This window comes from Clinocottus analis, unplaced genomic scaffold (genome assembly GCF_023055335.1).
Source record: "Clinocottus analis isolate CAN_PGR_092001 unplaced genomic scaffold, fCliAna1.0.p SCAF_9, whole genome shotgun sequence".
In the NCBI taxonomy this organism is placed as follows: Eukaryota; Metazoa; Chordata; class Actinopteri; order Perciformes; family Cottidae; genus Clinocottus; species Clinocottus analis.
In genome coordinates this window covers 20,239,668-20,265,332 of record NW_027176251.1, presented here as the reverse complement: position 1 = coordinate 20,265,332, position 25,665 = coordinate 20,239,668, and the positions used below count along the sequence as shown (strand labels likewise).

The 25,665-nt window shown below is 43.6% G+C and overlaps 1 protein-coding gene across 8 annotated transcripts in view; it reads right to left on the bottom strand.

Annotated features, from left to right (window-relative positions):
* Positions 1-25,665, bottom strand: part of adgrb1a (adhesion G protein-coupled receptor B1a) — a 141,943-nt gene that overhangs the window by 41,938 nt on the left and 74,340 nt on the right. For all 8 annotated transcript variants that reach the window (XM_068570545.1, XM_068570542.1, XM_068570543.1 and 5 more), the window contains 6 exons: positions 25,373-25,441; positions 22,101-22,209; positions 19,394-19,537; positions 10,795-10,870; positions 7,510-7,612; positions 7,366-7,409 (listed from right to left, as the gene is read on the bottom strand). In XM_068570545.1, coding sequence (XP_068426646.1) covers positions 7,366-7,409; positions 7,510-7,612; positions 10,795-10,870; positions 19,394-19,537; positions 22,101-22,209; positions 25,373-25,441 — 545 coding nt within the window. The remainder of the gene's footprint in view (positions 1-7,365; positions 7,410-7,509; positions 7,613-10,794; positions 10,871-19,393; positions 19,538-22,100; positions 22,210-25,372; positions 25,442-25,665) is intronic.

Here is a 25,665-nt window from a genome sequence, read left to right as displayed (position 1 = left end):
GGAATGTTTGTGCGGCGTAAAAAAAAGAGTTTTCTCTCGAAGAACCTGTTTATTTAACCCGTTCTCGTCTCAACTCGTCAAATACAAAGACTTGGGTGTAAACCCAGCCGCCTCACTGTCTCTGTCGGTCCGAGCGACTCATGTCCTAAAAAGAGTTAGAAAGTCGGATCCTGGCGGGCGTGAGTGACTTTCACCCGGGATACCTCTGTTCCTGTTCAGTGTGAAATCAAGTCAATTACATGCTTAACTAACGGCCGTTACTTAACAAAGATGTATTGTTTTACACAAACCATGATATAGAAACTAAATAAACCTACATTATAAGTTTATACACTATGCATGGAACCTGGCACGCCACCCAGAGTCCAAAACGGACACTCGAGGAGAACAAAGATTGTCATCATTTAAGTTATGTAGAAAGCTATAATGTTCCCCATCACTGTGCTAATGAAATGGTGGTTATGTCATGGCTTACTTTAGGTGGGATCTAAGGGGAGGCAGCAGGATCGTGACCAGATACGAAGGTAAAACTGTCCATCGGCTGAAGCCAGGCGCAGGAGAGTGTATTTGTCAGAGCTCTAAGCTCTCAAACAGCTGGTGAATTGGCTGGCATATGAGTTGGAGTGGTTCAGCATGCTCTGAATATAAATACAGAAGGATGTGTGCAGTCTGTCACCTGTAATGCAGCCACTTTCTATTCAGGAGTACTTGTAAACAAACATGCCCCCTGCCCAGTGAACTCCACCTCCTCCTCTATAATTGTATTACAGCAATTGATGAAAATTCAAGTCCACAGACGTCCGCTCCAACATCTTTGATGAATGGAGGCAGCTCCTCAACATCAGCACGGACTCTGTAAATTAACTGAGACAGCAAGATTGATTTACATGATCAGAAGAGAGGCTAGTTAGTGGCCGCAGTCTGGTAAACAATGTCTGCAGAAATGCCTTTCTCGCTCTGGTTTAATCGGCCCTGCGGGGACTGATTGGAGTCACACAGGTTAAGTTTGATTTTACATAGAACCACCCAGATGTGGATTTAAATTGTGTGCTGTATTGCAGGGCTCTTGTCTGCATTGGGCGGATGTCGAGACACAATGGTAAAACTGGGTATTAATGCACGGACTGGAATTTTTTAGTCGCCTTGCATTTGTCCTGGTTTACATCCATGTCTATCCAAATGTGTGGAAGCCCATTTCTGCACCAAAAAAAAGTCATAATTCTTTGTCATATTTATGACTCTTTTTTATTTTTAATTCACATAATTATGACTTCTTTTTTTGTGGCGGAAATGGGCTTCCATAAAAATGGCATTATATCATCATTTTATCCTCTGAAGACGTGGTTGTGAAATAATCATAGTTACCATCAGAATTCTTTAGTTATGTGGAAAAATGTCAGTCACTTGAGTGCAAGCGAACGGCTTCCTGAGATATCAGGCTTACAAGAACGGACCGGACGAACCGACGGACTGACGGATGGACGACTTGAAAACGTAATGCTTCTGTCTACGGCTGTCGCCAGCATGCAGGCGTGAAAATATTCAGAGCTAATCTCCAACCGCGCTGTAGAGGGATTAATGGAATTGCATGTGCATGCTGTCCGACAAAATGTTCCTTTAGTACACAACAATCTCTGTGTGAGTATGCTGGCTCAGCTAGACGAGTGTTACAGGTGATCCAACAATCAGCCACAGCAAAGAAGTCCTGCTTGAAAGTTAGTGACTTCACCTGGAATTCATAAGCTTCATAAGATATAAAAATCAGAGCTTTCAACGTGTTAGACGGCCATATTAGGGCCATTTTCTTATAAAGGGCGGCACCTCGTGGTGAAGGGTTTAGGGCACTGACCATGAACTGTAACGTCTGGGGTGAGGAGGTTTCTTTGCCACACCCCTCGACGTCTGGTACGACACATCTTTAGCTCATGAATGAGACGCTCTGGGCTTTCAACTAGCTCACATGTAAAGCATCATTATTAGATAATTCAATTTAAATATAACTTCACAAACCTGGTCATTTCAATCCAAACCATAATATTTCTTCCTTAAACCAAACTAAGTGGGTTTGTTGCCAACATCCAGGATGCAACCTCCAGTTCTGAGAAGTGAAGCCAATCATTAGGTCCATAAAACTTCATCAGGGGGCGACTCCTCTGGTTGTATAGAAGTCTATGCTTCATGTGTTAAAGCTGCATTCGCTCTCCTGACCACCAGGGGGCGACTCCTCTGGTTGTATAGAAGTCTATGCTTCATGTGTTAAAGCTGCATTCTCTCTCCTGACCACCAGGGGGCGACTCCTCTGGTTGTATAGAAGTCTATGCTTCATGTGTTAAAGCTGCATTCTCTCTCCTGACCACCAGGGGGCGACTCCTCTGGTTGTATAGAAGTCTATGCTTCATGTGTTAAAGCGGCATTCTCTCTCCAGTAAACATCGTAAACATGAGTTTATGTCTCAATCTCGAGTTCCCCGTCTTCTTGTATTTATAGTGCATCAGGTAAGACGTCCTGTAAATAAACCAAAGTAATAATGTTGTGTGAGAGAGAGTGACAAAGACAAAAAGACGCTGCAGATGTTCTTCTTATTGATTTCAGTGTGAAGGCTCTGGCTTCCTCACAGCTCTTATCAGCATGACAAGGACGCCTCCACAGATTCCAATTTCTCTCCCAAATATGAACTCATTAATCATAGCTGCTGTCCGAGATGGATTTTAATTTTGCATTGAACATGTCTCCCACCCCCCACACCACACCAGGAGATTACATTATTTGTCCTTGCTCTATTTCTCCCACTGTCTCTCCTGCGTGTCGTCTCCTATGCTTGATGGCGGTGACATGACATTGAGGCGTGTCAAGCTTTGTGAGAGTCACACGATGGAAATATATCTCTCTTCGGCATTTTAGTTGAAGAGAAATTAAAAACCATATTCATTACATTTGTAACAAAACGGCGAAGTCACTGAGGATCGGCAGCAGACTACAAAGCTTTATTAATGTCCATTGTTTATGAGCTATATAGCTCCATTTATTTATTTGATTAATGGTAAGATAGTTTGGGAAACGCATGCCCTTTCAATCTTCAGAGACTTTATTTGCTGCTAAAAAATTGTTAGATGACCAACTATAACACGTTTGCAAGAAATACATAATTTTTGGGGGGATTATTGTCCACTAGTTGTTTTTTACCTGCCTATTTTGTTTGGGTCTTTATTTTTTGTTGTATTACTTTTGCTTAGTTTTTGTTATTTGTTATTCTTCTTAAGTGGGCAAAGTCTGAGATTGCCTCTCAGCCTGGCAATAGCTAACAGCGCTAACAGTTAACAGCGCTAACAGTGTCAACAGTGCTAACAACACTGTAGCGCTGTTAATAACAGTGCTACAGTGTTGTTAGCACAGTTATTAACAGCACTAACAGTGCTAACAACACTGTAGCACTGTTAATAACAGTGCTAACAGTGTTGTTAGCACAGTTATTAACAGCACTAACAGTGCTAACAACACTGTAGCACTGTTAATAACAGTGCTAACAGTGTTAACGAGGGTTGAGCGTGCTGACAGAGTTAGCGGTGTTTCCTCGAGTGGTAACCAGAGGGCGGCTGCTACGCTTCAGTGAAGACGCTTTCAGCTGACAAACGTGGTTTGCTGCTATTTTAATGTTCAGAATGTCGAATACGGCTCATTTAAGTAGATGTTAAGGCCATGATATGAGACTGTGTTGCTGCTTGACCTCAACTGTCACTTTTATTTAGTATGTTTTTATTATCTGGATGTCATAAAGTCGTATGTGTGTGCAAATAAAATAAAATAGAATCAAATACCAGAGAAGACACCAAAAACATGTATGTTTCATGGCAGCATTTTCATTTAAGACGTTTTATCACATAATGATTAAATAGATACGATATAAACCCTGCATTGATTAGAGCTAGTCTTAAAATAACGAGACCAGACTTCAATAAAATGGCATAAAGAAATAAAAAAGGGAGTAATGGCTCACATGGTTCATGTTGTATCCTGTACATTAATACTATTTAATGGCCTACAGCAACACGTCATCTCACTAATCCACTACTCTGAATTCCTGGACTACTTTTGTAATTAATCTGCTGTCGATGAATGTCAACACTTCCTGCAGCCACTTCAAAATAAAAGCCGACCAGATGCTATTAATGAGCACGCTGCAGGAAATGAGCTTCACTGATGTAAGCTTAACGGCAATTAAAAAAAGAGATTAAAGAGAGAAACTGGTAGCACTCATAATATTAATACACGCTATGTATTATTAGTAAAGCATCAATAAACACTGAATTCATCATTTATAAAGCATTGTTCCAACATGAACACTCATTAGTATGCAATTTATGAAACAGTTATCAATGTTTCATTCTTGATTAATAAGCCTGTGTTTTCATACTTTATAGGTGATGGATTCCCTATGTTTATTTTAAGTTGAATATTTACATGTAAATCTCCAAAGCGTGATTGAGAAAATAACAAATAAAATAATATTATACTTAAACAGGAAATCTATAATTGCTAAACTCAAGAATTTAGCAAATATAACAAATATGATTAGAACAATCAAAGGAAGGCCGGGTTCTCTCTGAGCGCGTTGTCTCAACCGTCACTTTGAAGCTACATTTTCATATTAACATCTATTCCATTTCTCAATATTCATTCCTTCTATTTCATCTCCAAATCGCCTCCATCTGGGAGTTTCCCTGTGTCTTGCTCTCGGTCTAAATGTGCCGAGCCAAACTTCTTTTAATCCTTAAGCTAAGAATGTTCTGCTTTTCGTCTCTGCAACACAAGTGTGCGCACCCATCTAAATGCAAATGTCCAAACCTGCACTGCAATAAGGCGGCCAAATGTTTGCCTCCTTCTTTCGACTTCCCTATTTCCACTCGCTCGACGCTCACAATCTCACATGCTCACACTACGTTCTGCTCTTAAACAAGTAGGGCACTTTGAGCGAGGAGCAAACGAGCAGTGCTTTGAATGTGGCACCAGAAGCAGTAAAACTGTTTCATATTTATTTTGTGTCTCTCTCAGTCGACTCCAAACGGCTCTCCACCGTACATGTTGATGTGTGTGCGTGGGCTGGGAGGGGGAGGAAAGCTGTGAGCGACACTTTTAATTTTCCACATGCTGCATCAGTGTCGGAGCAGTCGCGGCGCGGGGTTAGCGCTCTCCCAGACGAGAGCTGCAGAACTGTCCAACACACTCAGCGGCGCTCGCCGGGGAGCACTCGGCTGGCTTCGTCAAGATGAAAAATAAAAAAATAAAAACACAATGCCCAACCATGGATCTTCCAGAGGGAAGGTGATGGCTCTAAAACATCCACTTGGTGTACCAGGAACTTTGTTTTGTAGATAATCACAAATGGAATCTGGACAATGTCAGCTCTGAGGGGGAAATAATAAACTAATATCTTATTGTTTATTAACTCTAAAAACAAGAAAACTGAACACTTTTTGTCATGAAAATGTTCAAAAGGTTCTTTCTATGACATCTTGTTTAAAGTCTTATGTTTTCCTATAAAACGCATGAACATGCAGACAGCCAACTGAGTTAGATTGACATTATGAAATACGGTTTATGCAACATAACTCCATAGCTAGGTTTATTAATAGATAGCTGTGTTGTGTTCAAATAACTACTGCAGTGCTCACAAATAAGTCAATGTTCACTTCTCATTCCACATGGGGAAGGAACCGCGGCATCCTGGGTCAAATTACTGTTGGTAATGTTTGATCCATCCTCCTGCAGCCCGCCCCGTGTGGGAGGTCTGCTTCCCGTTCACGTGGATCACATGACACGAACACATTTCATGGGAAATCTACGATATTCAGCACATTATTTTTCGCGGCTATAGTTACACGGCTGGACGAGAACCACCTGACGCGTTTCAACGTTCACGACATTACATCGTATCACACGTTGAAAGAACCTTTTCCCTAATCCAACACACATTTCCACAAAATCAACAAAGAATAATGCAGATTATTGCGTTTGGGAAAATGAAGTGTTAGCGAAGAGAGAAATACAGTCAGAGGTCCTTCTTCTCCAGTCAGGTCTTATTGTTACTGAAACAATGTGACTGAAAGAGCTCCAGTCAAACTTCAAATGACAAAAAACTAAGAAACAAAGCATGATGGGAATGTGATGTTATGTTAGTTTTATGTATTAATGGAAGAAATATCCATCCATCCATTTTGATTTGATAGATTTTGATTTGATGGTTTTGTTTCCTGTAATGTTGGGGCTCTTTAGTGAAGAGAAAGCTCAGGAGATGTTATTAAGTATTTATTGATTTATATGCCTGTTTTTGTCTAAATATGTCCCATTTCCATTAAAGTGTGTCCACCAAACTCATCACAGCAGATCAACACGTTCTGCAATGTTGTTTTTCTCTTTCAAATTTTCCACGGAGGTTTTTCTTAATGCATGACGGTAACGTACGGACTGACGTTTGTTGCTATTCTTGGACTCTTTACTGAATGTGTTTGTGAGCCAGAAAGGCCACCGACAGTCAAAGAGGTTTATCTTCTGGGGAGAATGAAGGTCTGACTTTAACATTTAGTTTGGTAGTGGAGCTAAAAGGATGACAATCAGGTTGCAGAATGAGTTGAGGTTCATCCTCTGGGGACGATGCATTTCATAACAATCTGGCAATCCATTTCCTAGTGTCTTGCTTACCACCTTAGTTCTGCACAGTTGGATAGCGGTTAGTAATTCAACCTAATATGAGTTACTGGCAGCATTGGAGTACTGCAGCGTACTGAATAAAGTAGTATTCATTAACAGTTAGTAGTAGTTAGCAGTTAGTAGTTAGCAGTAGTAGCTAGCGGTAAATAGTAGTTAGCGGTTAGTAGCAGTTAAAGTAGTTAGCGGTTAGTACTAGCTTGTGGTTAGTAGAAGTTAGCAATTAGCAGTAGTTAGCAATTAGTAGTAGTTAGCGGTTAGTAGTAGTTAGCGGTTAGCAGTAGTTAGCAGTTAGTAGTAGTTAGCAGTTAGCAGTAAGTAGTAGTTATCCATAAGTAGTAGTTAGCCGTAGTTAGCGGTTAGTAGTAGTTAGCGGTTAGTAGTAGTTAGCAGTTAGTAGTAGTTATCCATAAGTAGTAGTTAGCAGTAGTTAGCGGTTAGTAGTAGCTAGCGGTTAGTAGTAGTTATCCGTTAGCAGTAGTTAGCAGTTAGTAATAGTTAACAGTGGAGGCTGAAATATCCTGACACTGAGTCAGGAAAACGTTGATATGATACAAACGATTGCCAACAAAAGCGCCTCCAAAGGGTCAACGCAGGTCATGCACGTTCACGTCAGGCTGTGATCATGGTCACATGACAAAGCAACACGATGGTAACGCTCACCTGTCGCTCTCGTCCCAGGTTAAGCAGGTCTGGTTGGTGGTGCCCTGGAAACAAAATCACACTTGAGCACCACAACAGAGGACGGGTTATACATCGTAATGAAATCATAGCTACACAAAGTGCTTAAGACCAAAAGCCGCTCACGTTGTACAGGTGAGAGAACTCCACGACCACCGGAGGAAACGGGGAGGAAGGAGAGGGCTTGATGGTCACTGACAACACCTTGGAGTTGAGGACCGTGCTGTTTCTAAAGGAAGAGAGAGAAGCGGTCAGTGGAGGTCACAGAGCCTCTTCAGCTCGATGCTAGCGACCCAATGGTGATGCTAACGTGCTGATATTAAGCAGTTACATTGTTTACCATGTGAGTTAACCAGGTATTAGTATATTACTGGGCAGCTGTAGCTCAATGGGAGAGTGGTCATCTTGAAAGAAAGGTAGTGGTAATATAAATCTTTATCTTCTGTGTGTATTATTATTCTGTTGTCTATTAAAGTTCAGGTTAGAGAGGGCAGTATAACACAGCTATGCAGCTGTAGTCGTGTCTGTGAAATGTCCGGTTCTCAAGGGAAGTTAGTCGCACGCCTGCGCACTTCAACACACCTGTTTATCAGCATATCGACATTAGAGAAGCAGACTGGCCCGTTGCACGTTACAGTCTTGTAAGAAAAGATGACCAGGATAGAGCCAATCAGACGACGTGATGTGATGATAACCTGTGTATGAAAGGCCCCTCTTTCGTTTGTGTGGCCGTTGTTCTTTCCCCAACCTGTGTGTTGCTGTTCCACTCCCTGCTATCGCCACTGCAGCGCTTGTTACTTTACCTGTGACCAATTAGTAAATACATGTAGAGAACGAGAGAAGTTGTCCAGCTGAATTCTTCCGGAGGCTACACCAGGCTTCCAATAAATATTACACGCTAACGGTAGCTAGTAGGATCTCTGGTCTCCCTGTGGTTCGTCTAACAAGACACTGAACCCAGCGCTTCATGAGGCCTATTATTTATACTCTACTTCATCTATATTATTATAATAACTGCTCTGAACTTTATCTTGGGGTCCAGCCGCCACGCCCTGAAAAGCTCGTGAGTGATTATTGTGCAACGCAGTGGTGTCGCTCTCGCCTTGGCAACACGAGATTTAAGAGCGCAACATAAAGGCGTCATTGTAAAATAAACTGCCGACAAATTAGCATCGTTATCCCCTGAATTGCTGAATGAAAAAATGTAATATGGAACAGATTTTTGACTCATCTGCTTGGGATGAGCTCACCATAACAGACGCATCATCCCACCTGAAGAGTTGCAGGCTTTCTGTCGCATGGGAAGCGGTCCACATTGTCTTCCAACAGCTTATCCTTCAACGTTTTGGGGGAGTTCTGTCGCTCTATTTTTACATTCTCCCTCCCTGTTTAGTATGCATTGCAATTTCTGCTTTTTAGGTGCTATCAATCATGCGAAAGGAGACAATCGGGAGAAAAAGTGATTTGCTACTGGAAGTACCGACACCGAAAGCTTCCAGTCGGCCAAACATGTTCAACAGCCCATGCTCGGTTCTCCGGCTCCTCACATCCTCACTGTATCCTGTACGCACAATCGCCCTCTCACCATTCCAAAACACAATCAGTCAACTAAAATGTTTGTGTCGTCGAGTCTCTTGCCTCAAACTCATCTCGTTTTTTTTTTCCTCGGGGGTTGGATTCAAATGCAGAAAAAAAGGATGAAAAGGAAAAGAAAAGAGAGTAAAGCAGAGCTGAGGAATATGGAAAGCAGCAGCAACCCAAAGCGTCAGTGGGAGGACTGGTGAGACTGCTGCATGTCCCTGCTTCTGTATTTTACCAGTTCATTAAGTGCTTTAACTCATTATCATAATAACCAAAACAGCCGCGGTCACAGATAACAGGCTTTTGTTCACAGAAGCATGCGCAGAGAAACCCAGGATTACTCGGAGCAACACGCACACGGCCGTGTTTAAATGTATGTTCAGCATCAGCAGCGACTTCCTCCAAGAAATCCCTTCTCTCGTAGAGATTAAAGACGTGCACGAGGCCACCCATTGCTCCGGCCGCTGGATCTGCATCGCATCCTGGTTTCCATTTCGCTGCAGCGCTGATGTTAAGTGCTCGTGTCGTAGAAGCAGGAATATGGTTTCACAGTGTTTTAATGTGTATCTGGCTTAATACACACAATGCACACACAGTTTCTCTAAAACCAATCAGATGTGTTTTCATCAAACTGATCACCAACATGGCTCCTTTGGATTCATTTTATACTCAAAGAATCTCCTTCCAACCTGGTTTAAAAGCTAAGTTTCAAGTTCCACCCTTGAATGGAGCTATTTTTAGAAGACAAAGGCCGTGTTCAGACCTGGCATTAACATGCAAATGCTTATTGAAAACCCAACGTCTTCTGATGTTGCAGCTTCAAAATAAAAGCTTTAAAAATAACTAAATAGCAGGGGACTTTTATTGTGAAGAATCTATATGAAGAGGTGTATGAAAAGGTCTGGCGAGAGCAGAACAGGAAGTTCGTCTCCAGGCTGCACTCAGCGAGCTAAATAAACGTGCTAATGATGCTAATGACGCCAATGTCATGATGTTTAGCACGTCCGTCTTAGTCTAATCTGTGAACATTTCAATTTAGCTGTACGAAGAAGAACTGCTGAGGTTGATGGGGATGTCTCGCAGGTGTCTGCTCATAAACCAAATTATATGGAGAAGTCATTAAAGTTATGAAAATCCATCCTGAGGGAGGCGTGCATGCCTGTGCAAAATGTCATGCCAATAATTCCAACTAAGATATGTCCATCTCTGTCATGGTCTGCTAGTTATCGTGTCATTCACCACCAAAAGTAAACACACTGCATATTGTCTGCAGCTTAGTGTTTTAAAAAAAAAAAATTTATCAAAGTGTTTTGAAGTATCATTTTGAAGGGTTTTTTTTGGATATCGGATTTTTTGCACTATATGGCGCACTAGTCAACTGTCAATGAATGGTCTATTTTTGATCTTTTTTCATATATAAAACACAATGCTGCAAACGGTGTGGCTACCGTAGTTTATCAAAGTCGTACTAAAACATTTTGACTTATTGCTGTACCACACAAAACCGCTTAAAAGGTCAGTAAGAAAGCCATAATTAATCCATATATATGGTGCTTCAGATTATATGGCGCACTGTCGTTTTTGGAGAAAATTAAAGGCTTTTAAGTGTGCCCTATAGTGCAAAAAATACAGTATTTGATTGTTCAAAACAAATCCAATCCATTCTGTTGCATTCCTGTTCAGGATTCCACGTACCTGAACCAAACTGTGGAATACATTTGGTTGCATTCATTTTCATTGCATGACTTCTATATGTGAACACACCCCTCTAAACCCGCTGACAGTAACGTATACGTCATGACCGGAGGGGAGCGTGGTCCAAAGTCTTACCTCTGCAGAGACAGGATGCTGCCCAGGTTTCTGTACAAGACGATGCCGGTTACAAACGTCGAGGACTCGTCTGCCTCTGTGTAAGAGAAGAACACACACACACACACACACACACACACACAGACAAACACACACACACACACACACAGACAGAGCAGGGAGGTCAAAGTCAAAATAAAACAGGGGTGTTTTCGAGGGGTGTTCCAGACTGAAGGGTCCGGCTCTGTGAGCGTGGCGACTGTAGAAGAGAATGCAGGTCAGCCATGCTGCCTCCACTCCTCCAGCCCGAGAGCTCTTTACACTGGAGTTGGCCTACATGACTAGTCAGCTATAAACGCTGACTCTCTCACACTGCTTTATAATCACACACACACACACACACACACATGCACACACACGCGCACACAGCCTGACACTGTCCTCTCTTTCATAAAAGAACTGCTGCCTTGACGTCGTGCTCCTCCGTCTCACCCATGTCTGTGCTAAATGTCATTTCTTTTCATTTGTATTCTTGAGTTGTTGCAACAACGTGTGTCCTGAGGTCACCGTGAGCTTTTCAACACCAGATTTAATCTGAAGACATTTGCTCAAAGCATTCTGTGAGTATTGTGTGTTTGCAAATGTGAGGAACGTGAGGTCACAGTGACATCAGATATCATCACGTCGCCTCATGTGCTCTGTACAATTGCAGGTTTAGTCTTATTCTATGTTCAAAAACTATGACAATTTCTACTTTGTTTGTATTCTTCCTATTTGGGACTGAACCCAATCAGCTGATTGACTGATGACAACATGTCTGAGTCACCGCTGTGTGCTTCTCCTGGACTGTGCTAACGTCATCACACGGACGTTTTGGTAGCGCCGGAAAGTCGGCGTAGGAACGTCTGCATGTTTGGTTTGGTTTAGTTCATTTACGTGTTGAAAACTGTCACGATATTCATAAACATAATAAAGTTGAGTGTGGACTTAAGTTTTAGGAGATTTATTATTTATTTGGTGCATGTTGTCACACCATGCAACAACAAAAAAAACACGTTGTGTTAACAAAAGTGAGATTAAACAGAGTTCAACATGTGTTATCTTCACTGCCTATATGTTTTATATTTTTTAAGTTAAAAGGTCAGATACATACAATGCATATGGGAATATGTGCATATATATATATATATATATATATATATATATATATATATATATATATATATATATATATATATATATATATGTATATGTATATATATATATATATATATATATATCTATATATGTATATGTATATAGATATATGTATATATATATATATATATATATATATATATATATATATATATATATATATATATATATATATATATATATATATATATATATATATAGTAGTAGTAGTCTGGCAGCTCATTTGAATCAGGGCGTAAAACATCATTGCTTGCTGCAGAGTACACAATAAATGAGATACATAAATCATCATAATGCATCTTTAATCTCTAACTATTTATTTGCGAGCTTTTCGTTTTTATCGCTTTTTGATAATAAAATATCTTCCTAATTCTTAAACACTCATTTGCTTGTTCTCATTTTTTACTTTGATTGTCCTTTTTAATGCATTTCTTTTAAAACATCTTACGTTTAATATGCTTAATACTTGTCCATACCCTTGTAACACACTTTAAATGCTCCCCGTGGTCCGCTGGGTATGAACCTCTGTGTGTGAGTACCTCTGGTCTCCTCTTTCTCTTTCTTACAATACAAAGGCCACGCTGTATCGCGCTGGGTCAAAATCACACATGCATCAACTGCCAAGGGCCCCAAACACAGCTGGAGCAACTCCTGTGTCAGAACTCCAGCAGGAAATCAACTTGAGCATTGTTTTACAGCACAGACACACTGCGGCCCTGGAGGATTCCTGTTGGTTTTAACGGAGGCTGAAGTCAACATGGTCTGACCTCATGATGCAGCAGCACCCAGCGCTGCTGTTGTCTTGTGCATCAGGCCGGCACGCATCTCTTCCTGTGAATCCCGACTGCAACGGTGCACAATATAAATCCTTTGTGGGAACGTCACCAGTAGCAACCGAAAAAGCACAACGTAGAGAGGCAATTACAGAATGCAAATGCGACGAGCGGCTAAATGTCAGCCACTAATAGTACGAGAAGTAGGACGCGATTGAAATAGTTTGACTTTAAACTCTGCTGGAGCCACCGGGGTGTGGTGAGAGCAGGAGAAAGGTCGAGGCTCACTCTGGTGGAAACGTCCCTGAATGAAAGTATGTTGACGTGGGCGGGGCTGCTGGACGGAGAGATGGACCACCACCCTGCTGAAGGGTGCTGAAAAGGACAGGAAGTCTCTGACTGCAGCTTGATTGAGCCTCCATGTGTACGTGGTCATGTGTCTACGGCCTGCATGTTAGAGCTGCCTTGAGTGTGGAGACATTGCATTTTTTGTTGTGTTTTTTTGGGCGGCAGGGTCCTGGTTCTGGTTCTGCCGAGCCTCCCTTCCCTGCAGCGAGCCCGGCGATACGACCGGGGCCTCCTGCAGCGTGGGGCTGGTGTTGGCTCCGGAGGAGCAGCGAGGAGAGGCTCTGCTCCTGGCCACAGCCATTTCTTCCCTCAGGACATCCGAAAACTCCTCTTGGTGGGACATCTATCGGCTTGTATTGATCTGTGCGTCTCTGCAGCTGTCTGTGGGAGAGCGCCACCGTGCTGTCGTCATGGAGCAGCAGAGCGTGGGCCAGCATCGGGGAAAAAACAGTCAAAACTTAGACTGCTGGACCACATAAAGGCTAGAGGAAGCCCCGGGGCGACGAGAAGCCTCTCTCTTTCCGGCAGCAGAGTCAAAGGCCAAAACAAAAAACACAACTCCATCTGCCGAGCCATCTGAAGACATCCAGCAACACAACATCGGCCGCCCGGGAGCGCGGAAGCAGTGCGCCAGGCCGCATGCAGAGGCTGTAGCTCCCGGGCAACAGCTGAGCTCCCATGGGCATCAGGGGGGAACCGGGTAAGATGAGTGTGAGTGTGTGTGTGTCTCGGCGGGGGGAGGATGGAGTATTATGTGTCCTGCTCATCCACTCTTTGGCTGGCCCTTCCAATATGCTCAGCCAGATTGTCTGTGCCCAACGAGAGCGAGCCTGCAGGGACTTCAACCAGCGATTCGATACGTTATGAGTCCGTGTTCAGAGCCAACTGTCTGTGCATGTACATTAGTGTGTGTGTGTGTGTGTGTGCCTGTATGTCTGCATGCATGTGTTGTGTGTGCTGTGCTTCTTCGCTCACAGGCAAAGCTACAGTTCATGACACAAGCAGCACAGAGTCAGAAACACATGACTGTGGTCTAATTCGGCTTCAACACGTTGCTAGCAGGATTCTTCTCAACCAGTTAGCGGTGAGAGGCGGGGCCAGAAACACTCCATCACCTCCCGACAGGTACGCGCCTCCAGAGAACATCATGCAAATTTAACTTGCTTCTTGCCTCCCCGTCAGGTATTATTTTGATCACGAGCGTTTGCGGTCTCTCGCCTCTTAATGGAAGCTTCACTTTGTCTCTAAATTAATTTGACATGTTTGCAGTATTTTTGCAGGGAAACAGCACCGAGGAGACAAGGTGTCTGTTGGCCTCCTCGCTGTGCCCTGCTTCCTGTTTAATCAGGAGTCTTTTCTATGAGTGGGTCTACATCTCCTTTATCTAATGCACTTTCCCCCCGATCAACAGGGGGCGCTAACACAAGACATGCTGCAATGCTCCAGCAAAAGTTGTGCAGACTGCTAGTTGGTAACATGGACGAAAGCAACGTTTGATTTAGGAGAAAGGACACGTCCTCCACATGATGTCAGACATTGAAGACACTCGCGATGCATTTGTTGGTGAGTAACACTGCATGCAGAAACAACAAAAGAACTGTGTTTGCTGTGCTGACTTTGACTAGACAACCCGTTGCCTCGGGTCCGCCGATGTGAACACGCTGAAGACCATCAGGACCAAGCGCCGAACCTGGGGCGGCAGGGCCTTCTCAGCTGCTGCACCCCCCCTCTGGAACGCCCTCCCTTCACCTGCTAACTCCTGCTCCCTAGCCTTCACCTGCTAACTCCTGCTCCCTAGCCTTCACCTGCTAACCCCTGCTCCCTAGCCTTCACCTGCTAACTCCTGCTCCCTAGCCTTCACCTGCTAACTCCTGCTCCCTAGCCTTCACCTGCTAACCCCTGCTCCCTAGCCTTCACCTGTTAACTCCTGCTCCCTAGCCTTCACCTGCTAACTCCTGCTCCCTAGCCTTCACCTGCTAACCCCTGCTCCCTAGCCTTCACCTGCTAACCCCTGCTCCCTAGCCTTCACCTGTTAACTCCTGCTCCCTAGCCTTCACCGGCTAACTCCTGCTCCCTAGCCTTCACCTGTTAACTCCTGCTCCCTAGCCTTCACCTGCTAACTCCTGCTCCCTAGCCTTCGCCTGCTAACCCGTGCTCCCTAGCCTTCACCTGCTAACCCCTGCTCCCTAGCCTTCACCTGCTAACTCCTGCTCCCTAGCCTTCACCTGCTAACCCCTGCTCCCTAGCCTTCACCTGCTAACTCCTGCTCCCTACCCTTCACCTGCTAACCCCTGCTCCCTACCCTTCACTTGTTAACCCCTGCCCTCTACCCATTATTATTATTATTATTATTATTATTATTATTATTATTATTATTATTATTCTATGATGTTTGTTGTGTATCAGTTAAGGCGAGGGTTAAATATTCTGCGTTAGGTTACGCTGCTTTTCTTTTAAGCCTCATTGCATGTAAACGTTCATTGTATATTTGCATTTTAAAATATATACTTATGAATAAATCAAATATCTAGTTCTTCCTATTTTTTCATGATTTCTTCCTGTAGAATGAAATATGATGTTAACTTACGTAAGCTAGTGACACTAATATCATGACATGCATCCGTCAATCAATCTGCACCTTTAACCTTCGTCCTGTGTAGCTCTGAAGGCGCTCCATTCTAAGCCCCGCCTCCTTTTCACCGCAACTATCAAAAGCAAAGAAATAACTTCGTAAGTGACTGCAGAGACGCTAAAGCAGTCGAGCTTAAGTTTGAATATAAATCAAGCTGTAATTAGCATATTCTTCTTTTCTCTGAGTTATAGTGAAGGTGATTTTTGTTCGGCTGCATGTTCGCTCGCTGCAAAGAGGCAAATCCTCCTGGCCTGTGTAATAACACTGTTTCATTAAGCTTTCAGAGGCATTAGACGAAACACATTTCTCCCCGTTCTCTCGTAGCTCACAAAGCGGGCATTTATTTATTTGTGTTGAGAAAAACGCATACTTCAAACCATTTCTGGAGCCATGAGAAGACGACCAATCAATCAGCGTAAACAAGGCGTCGGAGAGCCGTTTTAATCCGTGTAAGCGGTCCGGGCCGCGGCGTAAAGACGGCTGGCTGCCGGTGTGACATCGCCACCGTGGAGGCACGTCTCCCAGCTGGGGGGGAAATTGCCTCTAATTGCTCCTGATTGGCTCCTGTTGACTCCTGATGAGGAGTGACGGCCTCATTAGCATGCTGGCGGGGCAGGGCTGTCTTTAGTGGCCGAAAACATCCCGCCTGACAAACAACCCGGCGACTGCTGCAGAACACTGTGTGTCTAACACCTGCCAGGCAGTCAGGAGACGAGCTCTTAATCATGTTCGCAACCCGCGATGCACCACGCGACACGAATATTGATTTTGATATGATGAAAAGAAATCCAGATTATATTCAAGGGAAATGTTTCAGAGTGTGTGCCACAAATAGTGCGCAGACATTTGTAGTCCTTGTGCCACATTTTGGGCTTTTCTATTTATTTTGTTGTTTTGGAACAATGAACTGTCTAGCCGTATGAGACAATGACAAACAGAACAGAACAAAAGTGGGAAGACAAACAAAACAAAAAAATAAAAACAGAACATTTTAGGTAACAAAGAAAGAAAGGAAACAAGTTAAATGATAAACCAAAACGACCATATCATATCAGGATGTTTGACCCAACCTGGCACCATGAAACAAGTTGAAACCAGAGCAAAACAACACTCCACTGCATGGCAAAATGCAAAAAATCCTTTTCCCCAGTTAAAGGCACTGAAAAACGGGTCCGCGACCCACAAGTTGAGAATCACTGCTCTACATGAGATTGGAAGCATTTCTGTTGCCTCTTAATGGCTCACCACGTGGTGACGGCTGAGCCGGCGGCTCGCAGCTAAAGGTGCTAACAGCGCTAACAGCGCTTACGCCGCTAACGGTGCTAACCTGATGTTGGGTGCCGCGCCTCAGAGCAGCCGTGTAAACTGCAACATGACTTAGAACAGTGAATTAAAATGAAAAACATTAAAAACAAAATGTTTGCTCCCTTGGCCATTACAGCAATCACTAGTTCCTTTATGTACATTTTTTTTTGTATCTAGAAGCTGATTGAGCTATTTCTCATGCTCATCATCGGCATATCCCGGACACAAAGTAGTTCCCCTGACGTCTCGTATGCAAAACATATTTCCATTTGTGAAAGTTTCATTATGCAAAGAAATGTGCATTCAAAGGGTTAGAATGATGTCAATAAATCCCTGTTTTGGAGTTATGATCAGAAATTAAGTTAGATATCACGTCCAGCTTTAGACCTGAGGGCATTGCACGGCCATCCTTCAGCCTCCACTCATCATATACGTGAATGTGACTGGAATTTAGATGTTAGAAACAATGACTGTAACATGTAGGCAGATTGGTGTGACGTCAGCTGTAATCCAGGCGTTTGCACCAGCGTTGCTGTTGATGAAGACGGAGCGGAGCCAGAAGGTAAAGCTCTTGATTTAGCCGTTAATCTACATTCCTGCCCTCACCTTTAGCCACCGGCTCGGGAGAGGGATCGAAATACGGCTTTGGATGCAAGTGGCTGAAATGAGTTTCAGTTCAGTGCGGCCGGGCTCACCCTGAGAGACACTCAAGGGCATCGGCCCTCCTGTTCGGAGCTGTTCTGAGCACGTCCACCTGAGATTACACCGTATATTCCATCTGGCCTGAGGAACGTTTTGGGATTTCCCAGGAAGAGCCGGCTGACCTGCTGCCACTGCACAGGCCTGATGAACTGCAGCACGCCACGGATTTCATAGGGAAGTTTCCTTTGTGTGGACGAGGTCCAATGACAGCGGTCCAGGTTCAATGTTAAGGTTTTCAAATGCGGCCTGACGGTTATTTGAGCTCCAGAAGCTAAACTGCATTTACTTCCATTGTATCGAAATGATGGAGACGGAGACTGGTATTTTAACACCGAGCCATTAAAAGGAAGCTACATACAGATAAATATATCTATGAAAATATATTGTGAAGGCCTGAAGGGGAAGCGTTGCAGCGACCACGCACAGGCATACACACTCTCCTCTACAGATGCAGTATCTGACCTCTGCAAGTTAAGTTGCTGATTTAAACAATATTTTTCTCACCTGTTCAAACTTAATGATGTTTATTATTGAAGTCCTGGTCAGAGATGGATCTACTGGGCTAAGAGCGGATTCCAATGCGTTCTCCTTCCCATTTACATACATTTACATATACATGCAACACGTCTCAGTGTAATAAAAAAGATAGAGTTAATAAAGAGGACACTGAAGGCCACATTCACAAAGAATGGACAGAGGCAGCTGAAAGCACAGAAAGCTTTGCAGCTGAGTGCATTTGTACTACGGAACATTTGCAACAGCGCCCCCTAAAGAGGAAAAGCTGACCAGCAACAATATTATAATATAAGATATCCAATTTTCTTCCGTATTCGTATCTGTGAATACGTGTTTTCCAGTTGGCATGAGGAATGCTGCTGCTGGGCATACAGTGGGACGCTTCTTAGGGGCATTTCAAAGCGGTAAATCATTAAAGATATTTTAGCTGGAGAGGTTTTCACAGAGCTTCGCGTGTCAAATCAGAACACTGGTTTCCAGAGTGTGAGACACAACACTCCTATATGTTCAATTTACAATGACATGAACTGGAAGAGAGCAGTACATCCTCATACTTGAAGGAACAGTCACAGGCTCGTCCCAGCTGTAGGACCACGGCCGTGTTTAATCCCTTTTGTCTGCGAGCAACACAAGTATGGAAATGCTTCTGCTTGCAATTCAGCGCCAGCGCATTATTAAGGCAGATGGGCTTTGTGTTAACAATTTATGAAACCAACTCTGGCCTCCTGGAAGACGACGTGTCTTTTTTTTGGTCGTGCAGCTGCTGAACAGTGGGTAATGAAAAACGATGTTATTCTCCTGCGCGTTTTATTCTCAACATTAAATACAGCCATCGTTTGTCTCAGCGGGCGCTTTGCTTTGCAGATTTATGTCAGTAAACATTGCTTTATGAATCAGTTCCTGTTCACTATTTCAGCTTGTTTTTTTTCTCTCACACACACACACACACAAACAAACAAAATCAGAGACACACACACACACACACTTATATTCAAGTGCACACAATCTTGAATCCAGAGCCAGAAGGCTGTCATCACTATCCGTGAGAACATGTTTTGCTTTTAAAAGACACATTCATAAATAATCCAAGGAGCTCATTATTTGTTGTCAAATGTTACGTGAGCGTGTGAGACGTGTCCCAGCTCACCTGGCTTGCCAGAGGACAGGATGTTCTTGGGGATGGTGACTCGGTCCTCGGAGCTGCGGGCCCAGTCCACCATGCCCCTCCAGCCCTTCATGGGGAAGCTGATGTCTGCGTGTCCCACCACCGGGCGCTTGTGGACGCTCAGGACTGTAACGCAGGAAAAAGAGACGACTCAGACGTTCTCTTCGTGCAGCTTTTGAAATGAATACTTCCATCTTTGTCCAGGTGTGCAATACTTCACTCTGCTGCTGCTATGGGCGTCTTTCCTCTATCGTTTACCGACCGACTCAAGGCTCTGACCACGTATGTCCTCGATAACAATCTGGCCATAACTCACGGGCCACACGTGAGCATGAAGTGTTCTGCCAAATGCAGTTATTTCACGTGAGAAGTGTGTTTTTCTCTGGTCTAAAGTGGGCAGAGCACATCTAAAAAACATTAAAGAATGTTCAAAATGTCAGCACAGAACTGACATGATGATGGTTTCTTACCCCCATCGAGGTCAGACAGTCAAACAGCCCCACCTTAAAGCCCCGATCATATCAGTAGATATGGTGTGTAACAGTTCATATTTCAACCAGCTGATAGCATTGCGCCTGCAGCTGTGGGGGCCCCTGGGGGCCCGGGGCCCCTGGACAGTCTCTGTGACACCCGGCTGGTATTCCAGCATTGAATGTCAGATATTTCTCTCAAAACATGCTCCATTAGTTTTAGTATTCAGTGATTGTTGTCTGTGCAAAGCTGCTGATGGGTGCAGGTGTTTCCATGCACCGCTGCCAGTCTGTGCAATAATATCTGTTATTTTATTAATTTACCTTCAAAAAGAAGTAGCATATCTGAAAAGACCATTTTCATGATTTACTATTATTCCCATAAAAACAAAAAAGTCAATATGTTGAATTTAAAGAACAGCTAAAAGTCAGAAGAAGAAGAAAAGTAACTACTTAGTGAGAGGAAGTTGGAGTGTGATGAATCCCGCCTCCTATACAACAGGCTGCTTTGATAAGTTTGCAGGAAGACGATCAGATCTAACTGTCCGTTGGCAGCTGATGCAGCTTTGCTTATGTTAGCGGTGTGGGAGGGGGTCGGAGGTCATCCGCCCCGGGGGAGGCCCGCTGCGGCGTGGGCGGCTGTTTGGCTCCAGACAGCGAGGTGGCACCGCTATAAACAGGACCTCTCATCTGGCCCCAATTCCCACATACCTCCCTTGACTAAACTTCAGCTCTGCCTCGTTTTCATCTGGAGGTCACAGGGAGCAGCCGAGTCTCTGTGATGACTACACTACATTTTTTCCCCTGTTTGAGGAGAAAGCCGAGCGTTTATAGTCACTGGGAAATGGAAGGAGACAGCAGGTTATGGATAGACCTGCTGCCCTGCAGAGAGCTAACAATCAGGCTTATCTCAGGGTGGATGCAGAAATATATTGCTTTAGAGATCTATTGTTTATTGTGCCTCCATACAATAATATTCAATTAATTGAATTCATAACAAAAAGACATTGGGCAAATCCCAACCAGAGGAAACAGCCAAAGCAGGACCAGTCTGACCAGTCAGGTCCAGACTCAACCCAGAACCTCCAGGTACTAAAGCTTCACTTCTGCAGTCTTTTCCTTTCGGCAACTACATTTAAAGAATACAAAACATAAGACCATTCAGATAACATATTTGCTTTGGCAACAAAACTCCATTGTTGTGTTAGAACATGTAACGTTAGACAACACAACGATGTCCTTAAAAGAACTGAATTCCTGACGTGACTCAATGTTGACGTTGAGGAAACGAACAGCGATCAACTCCCCGATGTGGAGTTTGATTAAAATATTATATATATAATATATAATTATTCTGTCCCCACCAGCAGCACATGAGAACAGCTCATGATCAGTTTGTGTATTTAGATGAAATTGGGCATTAATGACATTTGCATATAAAATATGAATTAAAGTTGGGGCTGCCAAACATACTGCAGTTAGACCCTGTAAAGATGTGTTACCCTCATAATAATAAAGGACGATATTTTACAGTTCATGTGACTTCCAGCAAATGTACCAATGCAGTTAAACAAATACAACTAAAATATATGAAATTGTGGTAATAAAGGTGAGCCTATACGACACACACTCACTAATGAGTCCCTCTGTCTGTGTTGAGCTCTGTCTATTCTAAAATATAGAATATAGGAGCATTGCTCCCACACAGGAAGGTCAACTTATGACTCATGGATGGTTCACAGTGTCCTCATAATGACTGAAAATGTGTTTCTTTGTTTGCTCCCTGAGATGCATTGTGGGAAGTGTAGGCTTCTGAGTCATCGGAGCTCAAAGTTCACTTTTACGGCTTTGATTTTGTCCATAAAATAAATAAACAGTAAGGCAGTGCAATACTGTGTTATTGTTTCTACATAAAATCAAACATCTTAGTATTTCTTCATTGAAAACCTTACTTATCAGCTACCATACACAACCATATTGATACATTTGTGACGAGCTAAAACCGGCCAACGCTATGAATGATGTCATACAGCGCTCGCTGGATGCAACACTGGCGTTGGCCGGTCAACCTGAGTCATGGTCATGTCACCCTGCCCTCTCCTCTTCTGTGTGTCACCTTTGGAAGATTAATCTTCAGAAAAACACAAAGCTGTGATAAGAGCATGTGTTTTGAAAAGCAGAGACAGCGGTGGAGATCTCCTGGATGAGATGAGGCTGACCTAGGTTATCGGTGACTTCATACATGTCTTGAAAGTCTTTCATCCTCAGGCCGATGACATCCACAAAGTCCTCCAACAGACGGAACAGCTCTTTGATGTTCGGCCTCAGCTGAGGAAACACAGACACATGAAAGTAGAATGAGCAAAAAGGATTATGGATTTCAGCAGAAATATAATACTGTGTGTTTGTATATATATATATATATATATATATATATATATATATATATATATATATATATATATATATATATGGCACACAATGGGAAGCCCTTTTATAGAAATCATATTTCTGTCAAACGTTGCCACACCAGTCCAGTGCCACCATTCCTCCCGTTCTGCACAGCTATAATCGTCATTAATATTTCATTCGGCGGCGTCACGGCCGGCTCTTCATTTGGATGCCGACAGTGTTTGCAATTAGCTCTGTCTCTGTTTTAACACTCTGGGGATGCACTTTGGAGGAGTGAGCAACACAAAGCGAGCGCTGTGGACCTGAATAATATGAAGACTGTCGTCCTCCTCCACGACAGGATTATTCAACAATGGCGAGGAAAACTCAAACGTATGAGCTGCGACTCGCAGCGATGAGACAACGATCGTCTGCGTTAACGCGAGCTGGACAAACCTTTGTTTGATTGTGACAAATACAGAATATATAAGGAGTCCTGGGACTTTCTACAGTTACACTGCAAGACAAATTGTGTTTAGTTTAGACGAGAAAAGCTAAATATTGTTTCTGAACACGGCCTCAGGGCCCACTTAAGATATTATAATGCAAGTGTAAACACGAGCTGCAAATCTTATGGAGGAAAGTGATTAAATGTAATATAAACATGTAACAACAGAAAAGATACAACATTGGTTTATGTCCCAACCAACATCAACATCTAGAGTTTAAACTCTAAATACAAAGCAATGTTTATTAGCAATATGCTTCAAGGGTTTTTCCAGGTAGATTTCATGTTTTATCTCATTTCATAATCTCCATCTCTTGTGTTTTTAAGACTATTGAATGTGTCGTCCTGACTTCCTGCTGCTACTGCTGGTGCACTTATTTCTATTCAGCACACAATAAAATGCAAAATGCTCGGAACAAACATTTAATTAAGAAAGCCAAACCGTCCCATTATGTCTGCTTCAAGTTGCCTTATTTTCTTGGTAATGCTTTATTGATTTTCATCATTAGCACAAGCAGACAATGTAACTGTGACTGCGTGTTCTGTTTGTTCTGTTTCATGTGATTATAAGCTTTCACGTTCCGCTTTACAAGATTTACACTGAGATGGGACGGATTACTCACGTTATCCCGCTCTCTGCACACGTGACGCATCGGCAGCATTTTATCTCGTGAAATGGGAAATTATAAGCACGATACAAACTACGGAAAAGTAACGGCCTTTCAAACGATACAACTATTCTAAACGTGTCCGTGTTAGCTGCTCGACAGACAATGAACTGGGAGGAATTGGCACCCAGTGAGTTGAGTGTACTGGTCACAATAGAATAATGCTCATTTGGGTTTAACAAAGGAAACCAGGGCTGCGGTCAAATCGTCCTTTTGGGTTAGAACCGTCCTCACTGAGGGAATTGACCCAGAAGTACCGACGTGGCCGCCATGATGAGGGCCGGTCAAATTCTCTCAACGCAAAGGAAAGCAGCTTCATGCCTCCTAACTTAGCCCCTTTAGCCTAGGCCCCAGTGGAACTTTCTTAACGAAAGGAAAGGAGATAATGCCGACCCACAATCCCTTGTGGCGGCAACATTTAAAGTGACGTTTCATTCGTCCGTTCACGAGAACAAACGATCATGAGCGACAGACGCAGATCAAGTAAATAATAAGTAGCGTAACTTGGAAATACTTTCAATGATCTGTTAAACCGGCTGGAAAACTGTCAACGTTACGTTGCTGAACACAGCTGTAAAGTGATGAAACTGCTGTAATGTAATGAAACCGCTGTAAACCGTGTAAACTGCCGTAAAGTGATGAAACTGCTGTAAAGCGATGAAACCGCTGTAAAGTAATGAAACCGCTGTAAACCGTCTAAACTGCTGTAAAGCGATGAAACCGCTGTAAACCGTGTAAACTGCTGTAAAGTGATGAAACCGCTGTAAAGTGATGAAACTGCTGTAAAGTAATGAAACCGCTGTAAAGTAAACAAACTGCTGTAAAGTAAACAAACTGCTGTAAGTGAAAGTGAAATTGTCTTCTCTAAACACCGCGGTTGTCTTTTCCTAACTCCTTATGAACTCTCCTTCCCATCTTTCCTCGCCACTAGGAGGTGATTGTTTGACTATTCGACTGCAGCCCGACATTCATTGTCTACGGAACAGCGTGATGACATCACCACTTTGAGATTTCTGGCTTTGAGGAGCTCAAGTTCAAACGTTGATAGATTGAACTTCCCTCGGCCGTAAAAAATAGCTCTTCATTCTTCATAGGCGGTGAACCTCCCCACAGAGGCTGTTACTCAGACCCCCTCCCCCTCCGCCCCCCTGTGGCTCTGGGTCCCAGAAGGCAGATTTACCTGCTTGGGAATCCATCTCGGGTCGTCAGTAAAGGTCTGACGACTGAGCGCCTGATCAAACGGAGCCCACTGGGATACAACTCCCTGCCCCTACTCTCAAAGCCACTGCAAGTTATTCATGATTTCACCAAAGAGAATAAAAGGGAAACCTCAGGCTGCTCAGAAGCCGGACATGCTCGTTCCAATATATTCAATATATTCGTCACGCTGAGAAGTGATCAACTTTGATCCGATATATTTCAGTCATGTGACTGAAAATAAGAGAACTCTTCCTGAAAATAAAAAGTTCTTGGCGCGCCGCTGTTGATGGGGATAACGATCCTTCATAGTGAGGAGCTACTTCCTGTCCACAGAGCGCGCTGCGTGCGTTCAGGCCTCGTCGGAGGAGCCCAGGTTGGTTTGTTTGCCGCGTTCCGGCGCCCGCATGCCGAGAAAAGCGCGACAGCTGGGCGGCTGAATGAGGCAAAGACGAGAGCAGCAGATGGATGAGTGGGTGCGCGTCGACTCGGTTACTCATTAGCTATAGATATTTCTGTCCCTCGGCGGCTCTCCTCCTCCTCTACCTCTGTCAGCCTGAAGAGGTGCAGGTGGGCTGTCGGTCCACCTGCGTCTTTGTCAAAGTGTCCAACTCGTCAATTGTGCATCTCCAGGGTTGTTTTTCTCACCGTCGGACTAGAGGGGTAATTACTGACGAGGCGGCGCTGTAAAGCCCGTTTTACTGGAGAAAGAGAGGACGGTACTAACCAGTTGCGCTTCCTCCCATCGCTCCCTGTTCTCCTCCATCAACAGATTGCTGACTGATTGCACGAAGTTCTGGAAAGACAAAGACATGACGTCACACTGTGAGCTTTCCAGTCTGAAGTCAGGATGTAAGGTGTAACAGGATGATAGACTGCAGATTTATTCTCATCTAACTCTCATGAATGCCATAGAGCTGCATTATTCTTCAAACACGTGCTTCATGTTCTGCGTCACGAGCGCGGCGGAGGACAGAATTAGTTAACAGTGAAAATGTTGCAATCTTTTCTTTTTTCAGT